This window comes from Amphiura filiformis, chromosome 6 (genome assembly GCF_039555335.1).
Source record: "Amphiura filiformis chromosome 6, Afil_fr2py, whole genome shotgun sequence".
Lineage (NCBI taxonomy): Eukaryota > Metazoa > Echinodermata > Ophiuroidea > Amphilepidida > Amphiuridae > Amphiura > Amphiura filiformis.
The window spans coordinates 52,512,842-52,520,132 of NC_092633.1; the positions used below are offsets into that span (position 1 = coordinate 52,512,842).

The window sequence follows — 7,291 nt, forward strand, 5'->3', positions numbered from 1 at the left end:
AGAGTATGCAGCGGGGTACTTATAATTGTAAGCAGTGTTCGAAATAATCACTTATCCTCTTGTCCAAAAATCACTGGGGACAACCATATTGAGCTATGTACTTATCCCCTGGACAACCACTATATTTTACCTCCAAATCATGATTTATAAAATATAAAACATGACATTAAATTTTGACTTGTAATTTTTTAAATTTAATTTATCCTTATGTGAGATCTAAGCACAGATTAGTATAATATGACTGATGTCCACTTGTTCATCATGTCCAGTTCTGAATAATTTTAATTAATCATTTCACTGAGTTACCCATGGTGGCAGTGCTTGAGATCCGCATGATCAGAATGGCGAATTTTGAAGCTTGCACAGGTTCAGCAATTTGTGGCTACGGATTTTCCAGAACAAAATACATTTTTGATACATTTTGGGGACAACCAAAATGTTTTGAGGACAAGCAGAATTTATGCTTTAGTTACCCTCGGGACAACCTCCATATTTTCCTTATTTCAGACACTGGTTGTAAGGCCTGCACTTTCACAGTATTTATACTGTGGGCATTCGGTAAGAGCAAACTATACAAATATACAAAAACACACACATTGTTAAAAATGTCTTCCAAAATAAAAAAACCCCTTGGGCAATGTTTTGGACCCCTTCAGAGGAAAAATTCTCAACTGAAAGGGTCCCAAAAATTGGAAAAATACCCCTTCAGCAAAATGCTTAAAGAAAACCTTGTACCCTACCTGCTTGTGCGATACACAGCACGTCTGAGACTTCCTCCATGTAAACTTCACTTTCAAACAACTCACATGGCCTGTGGACAAAATCTGTTGGATCACGAATCTGAAACGAATAAAATGCAGAAAATGATGTGGATTATTAACATTTCGAACAATTGAGTGAAATTTGATTTATTACAGTTCAAGCAAATTTTGTTGGATAAATAAGTAAAATAAAGAAATTAATATATGACACATGGCCCTTCTAGTTAAGTAAGACAAAGGTCCCATATCTGATACGGTTCAAAGTTGATGCAAGTTTAGACTTTGCCAAGGCATCTATTCTTTGGATCACCTTAAGTTCAGAAGTGACATACAATATTTGGCTAGTTGCAATATAGAAACACGCACATAAAGTTAAATGCGCAGAGCATGCCCACATGCGTACAAGGGCAGTTTGTTGGCACGCTTGCGGCACAACCATGTACAGTATCCACGTCACTACCTAACTTAAAGCCAACCAGTGTACATGTATAGATACAATTGCTTTTTACGTGAAATGTAACTTGAAAAAATAATACAAGACCACACAGCACCAGATGCTATTAAGAGTTGGGCGACTATCACTTTTTTCCTAGTCGACAACAAATAGTAACGACTTCAACTATAGTCACGACTATCTGTGGTCAAAATTGGACCCAAAAATCGGGTCAAAGATTGGTGCTAATTTACGACAACAAGTCGACAACACCAATTTAGTGTTGTAAGACAATGTCTAATGTTTTTATCACATTTTTCGCAGTTTATATGTTAGTATTGTTGGTTTTGGTGTGGATATCTGCCACTTTTAACATGACTTTTGATTTTTTTTTAACATAAAAATATAGTTGCGTTAATAGTTGACTTTTGGTTTTCAATAGTCCTAGTCGCGACGACCAGTAATAATTGCGACTGACGATTATTGGCGACTTGGTTTTGGTGCCTTCAATCATTTTTGGAGGGGAAAGGGGACTACTGTTTGGTTCACCCCAAGTTTTGCGGTTGCACAAAAGCGTGCAGATATACCACCCTTGTACACATGCATGTACGCTCTGCACAATTAGCGTGTGATTCGATTCTGCGACCAGTGAATTATGCACCTACGTCACTACCATACTTGAGGCGAACCAATGCATAAGTGCTGCTACATAAACTACCTTTAATGTTATGAGTACATTAGGTAAGTGATATAATTAACCACAGAATCCAAACTAAGTACTATGGTACATATAACGTCACTGCGCTGGGCGGGAAAAACCTCATATGTACTTTTGGCCCTTGAACATGGATAAAGCCTTGTACATTTGTAGGTGTAGACTTTATTGAAGAGGTTGCTTCATCCATGTTCAAGGGCCAAAAGTACATGCAGGAAACACCTCATATTTACTTTTGGCCCTTGAAAATGGATAAAGACTCATAGGTGTAGAATTTATATTGAATAGTTTGCTTCATCCATGTTCAAGGGCATATAAGATACTTACTTGACTGGATACAAAGAGGAGTTCACTGATGAGGATGCGTAGTCTTCTTGCTGGATCACTCCGCTCAAACTCCAAAGCCAGACCATGTTGGATATGAGCTGTGGATAAGTTCTCAGATTCACCTAATTTAGTTCTACGGAAAAATGAACATTGAATGAAACACAAAATAAATTAAGACAAACTTGTTTTGACATTATTGACAATTTTCAACTTGTCATGTGACAGTACAGTGACCCTCATCAAGATCAAGTTGATTGTCTCACCTCTGGCTTCTATCTTTTCTTCTTTCTCCTCAGACTCCATCCAAAGTTGTTGTGGTTTTTATTTTGGTTGCTCACATTTTGATATGTCTCATCTTGGTCTGTTTTTGTATTTATCTTGTATTTTTGTCAGTGCCACCGACAAGGGGAGTAAACCGGGTGCATTACCCCGGGGTCATAGGGGGCGCATAAAAAGTGAGGAAAACATACTTTACTAATGGGGCAGTAAAAGCAAAAAAAGGGACCTCAGGCGCCTGTAAAAGGTAAAGAAAAGATACCTTGTAATTAAGGCATATTTTCTTTGCTTTACAATACGGGCCAACAAAGGTCTCTTTTCTTGTCCATTAGACCTAAGGTATCTCATCTGTGGTTTTTACGGGCCCTCCGAGGTCTCCTTTTTTTCTTTTTATGGGTCCATTAAGGTATCTTTTCTTTGCTTATTAAGCATTTTTACATACTCACTAACTCTTTTCTTTCCTTATGCCTATGGTATCTTTTCTTTGCTTTTTACGGGCCACTACCACTACAGTGTCTTTTCTTTGCCTTTACGGGTCCATTTTTAGGTACTGTTTTCTTTGCTCTTTTACGGCCATAAAAAGCAAACAAAAGTAGTGGGCCGTAAAAAACAAAGAAAAGAGACACACATTTTTTTTTAAATACAAATAGCCTTTGAAGCACACACTCTAATAAATATTTCACTTGAATTTACCATTTTCTTTTGCCAAATGATCATCCTCGATATAACAAAATCTTTGAGAAATCATGGGAGTGCAGCTTAATCGTGGCCGTGGGAACACAAATTGCAAATTTTCGTACGCTTCGCGTGCACTGTGGCCTTCAGTATATTATTACCTAGCTGGGGGATTTTCAACCCCCCGAGCTAGGTACTGTTTTGCTATCCGATTCTTCTTTCTTTACCTAGCTGGGGGGTTTTCAACCCCCCACTTACACATGTGCATCGGCTTTGCCCAGTGTCCATACCTTACACACAGAATTGGGGTCAAAGGTCATTAAGGGGGTAAAATCTTACAATTATATTATCTGGACATCTGTAAGGGGTATGGGGTTCAAACTCACTGACAACAAATATCACGACCAGTGGAACATTTTGCAGGGGTCAGGTCAAAGGTCATGCTGAGGTCAAATTTTAGAAATGCATTTTCGGGACATCTGTAAGGGGTACGGGGTTCAAACTCATTGACAACAAACTTAATGACCAGGGCAACATTTTAGAACATTTTGCAGGGGTCAGGTCAAAGGTTATCTAGGGTCAAATCTTATAATTTTATTTTCTGGACATCTGTAAGGGGTATGGGGCTCAAACTCGGTGACAACAAATCTCATGAACAGGAGAACAGTTTGCAGGGGTCAGGTCAAAGGTCAAGCAGAGGACAAATTCTCGAGATGCATGATCTGGACATCTGTAATGGGTATGGTTCAAACTCTGTGACAACAAACTTACTGACCAGGGGAACACTTTGGAACGCTGTGCAGAGGTCAGGTCAAAGGTTATCTGGGTCAAATCTTATTAATTTAATATTCTAGGCCTCTGTAAGGAGTATATGGGACTCAAACTCGGTGACAACAAACCTCATGCCCAGGGAAACATTTTTGGAACATTTTGCAGGGGTCAGATACCTCCAAAACACCAACATGCCCCAGCTAGGTTTGTGGTCTATGACCACCATTTGCCACTAGTTCTTCTTCTTCTTCTGGCAACAAACTTCAAAATGCTTCTCCTCCTACATGTTACACCCTACAATTACGTAACTGATATGTATCGGCTATATCCAGTGGCCATATGGTGCAAACAAAATTGGGATCAAAGGTCATTAAAGGGGCATTTTCGGTATATAACCAAATATTTTCAAAATGCTTCTTCTGCCACATATTACATAGCACAATGATGTCACACTCACTTACACATGTGCATCCGCTTTACCCAGTGTCCATACCTTACACACAGAATTGGGGTCAAAGGTCATTAAGGGGGTAAAATCTTACAATTATATTATCTGGACATCTGTAAGGGGTATGGGGCTCAAACTTAGTGACAACAAATATCATGACCCAGGGAACATTTTGCAGGGGTCAGGTCAAAGGTCATGCAGAGGTCAAATTTTAGAAATACATTTTCTGGACATCTGTAAGGGGTATGGGGCTTAATATCAAGGGGAACATTTTGGAACACTTTGCAGGGGTCAGGTCAAAGGTCATCTGGGGCCAGATCTTAGAATTTAATAATCTGGACATCTGTAAGAGGTGCAGGGGCTCAAACTCAGTGGCAACAATTCTTATGACCTGGAGAACGTTATGGAACATCACACAGGGGTCAGAGGTGTCGGGTCAAATGTCATCTGGGGTCAAATCTTAGAAATACATTTTCTTAACATCTGTAAGGAGTACGGGACTCAAACTCGGTGACAACAAACCTCATAACCAGGGGAACATTTATGGAACATTTTGCAGGAATCAGATTCCTCCACAACACCAACACGCCCAGCTAGGTTTGTGGTCTATGACCACCATTTGCCACTAGTTTGATCATTTACCTTAAAATTGGTAATTTCTCAGTTTTTCGCACGGAGTTTGTTTCAATAAGTTCAATCTGGGAGCAAAAGTTGCTAACTCAAATTGAAAATTTTCGCACGCTTCGCATTCGCACGCATTTGTCCAATTCAACGGTTCATACTTGGATCATTTTAGCTTCAAATTGTTAAGAGAAACTTAATCTGGGAGCAAAATGCCACTTTCAAATTGCAAATTTGTGCGCGCTTCACGCGCATTTGCCTCCTTCTTAAATGTTCATATCTGATTATTGCCAGCTACACATGCTAATTTCGCTTCGCTTCAACATAATGTTCAAGGATTTTACACCAACCTCCCTCCACCATGTCACAATGAAATTTACGCCACTGCTGCCCTCCCCCCCACACACACGCTTATGAAGTCCTGCACCGTCATCACTGATCAAAGGGGCCTGTGCGTTCACATTGCCCCCGGGCCCGTAATGGCTCTCGACGGCACTGATTTTTGTAGTACCGGTACATGTACTTATGGTACTCAATTCAGCCTTTGGCTGCGATGTATAGCCTAAACCTAACAAGTTTGAAAAGTATTCACTGAACTACTGGCCCACTGTTTAAGGGGGTACTACACCTCTCGATAAATTTGTGTCTATTTTTGCATTTTTCTCAAAAACTAATTGCACAGTGGTAACAAAAGTTATGTATATTATAGGGCAAGGAATCCAATTACTACACTGGAATTTCAGTGACCCAAGACAAGCGGTTTGTTATTATGATAAGAACTAAGGTACCGCTAGGATGTACCTCGTTTCCTATCATATATATTGAAACACTTGTCTTGAATCACTGAAATTTCAGTGTAGTAATTGGATTCCTTGCCCCAATAATATACATAACTTTTATTACCAGTGCATTATTATTTTTTGAGAAACATGCAAAAGTTGTCACAAATTTACCACAGGGGTGTAGTACCCCGTTAATGAACTCCCTAAACAATAACCTTACAGCACTGTAGTTGTAGTAACTACAAATTTCAAACGTTTAAGGACTTGTTCTCAAGTTGTAGGTACTCCCGTAGGGTGCCTCCAGGGTTTTATTTTGGCAAGTTTGCATAAGTACCGGTATATCTGGTAAAATACTCACTTTAGAAACCTGTGTCACTGATGTATGTCATCTGTTGCTCGAGAAACACTAGCCACGAATTTGCTCACGGATGCCCTCGCATTAGCGTGGCTAGTATCCTTCGCCCAGAATATCGGTCGGTAAACAAATTACGTAAGCTTACCGTTACGTAATGTCATTGTAATAACAATAGGCAATTCTGAAATACCCCCTAAATACCTCCTTGTACAGTATAGCTTTACCTACCAATTGGTTACTATGCGTGTTGCTGGCGTAATTCTCAGTTCTATGTGTCATTCCAGGTGCATTTAGGTAGATATTTCATCACTATTTCTAGAGAAATTGCTCCAATATTTTCTGGTGATCGGCTTGCTTCACCATTTTGTCACGAAGTAAGGTCAGAGAGATGCAGGTGGTGAGCGCCGTGCATTCTCTAAATTCAGTAAATATCCTTTGTCAGCCGTGTAATTGAATGGGATTATTTTGAAATTTAAAAACGCTTAAAATATCACAAACAAATAGGCCTATGTTAATAAATAATATTAATACAAGCTAAAACCGTTGGGGTTCGATAATGAACCCCACAAAACTAACCTTCAAATTAATTAAATACTATAAAATTTGATTTTACTGGATGACCCGTGAGAGTCGCTCTGGCGTAATTCGCCGTGTTGGTTAGGCTCCGATCACTCAGTGTGCCAATTTAATGGCGGCGTACCAGTGATCACGGCAGCTGCGAAATTCATTCCACTTGTGTGGAAAGTGCCATCATGTGCGCGTGCACGGCTGAGCAGTTTTGCCGTCTCTTTCTACCATGCATGTCATTCGCCGCCTGACTGAGGGCACCAGTCTAAGGTCAGGTCACGTCATCAAGTAAGCTCACGTGATAAGATACTCTCATCTATAGAAGCTGTTAGCCTATGACCTCCCAGTCATTATTCATGAACATTTACCTGCGTCAAATGCTCCCACATGTTGAGGCTAAATTTCTACCATCTTTTCGTCGGCCGTTCAGTCAGCAAAAATCAGCTTATATTTGCTTCAAATTTTTAGGATCGTAAGTATCGAAAATGTAAAAAGGTACGGCTCAATACATGCAATAGAATAAAGCTTATAGTGACACGCTTATGAAGTGTGTTTGTGAA

General features: G+C 39.7%; 1 protein-coding gene across 1 annotated transcript in view; it reads right to left on the reverse strand.

Moving 5' to 3' along the window:
• Positions 1-7,291, reverse strand: part of LOC140155596 (integrator complex subunit 2-like) — a 29,156-nt gene that overhangs the window by 20,969 nt on the left and 896 nt on the right. Inside the window, exons 2-3 of the mRNA XM_072178499.1 lie at positions 2,237-2,369; positions 741-840 (exon numbers count right to left, since the gene is read on the reverse strand). Of these exons, the coding sequence (XP_072034600.1) occupies positions 741-840; positions 2,237-2,369 (233 nt within the window). The remainder of the gene's footprint in view (positions 1-740; positions 841-2,236; positions 2,370-7,291) is intronic.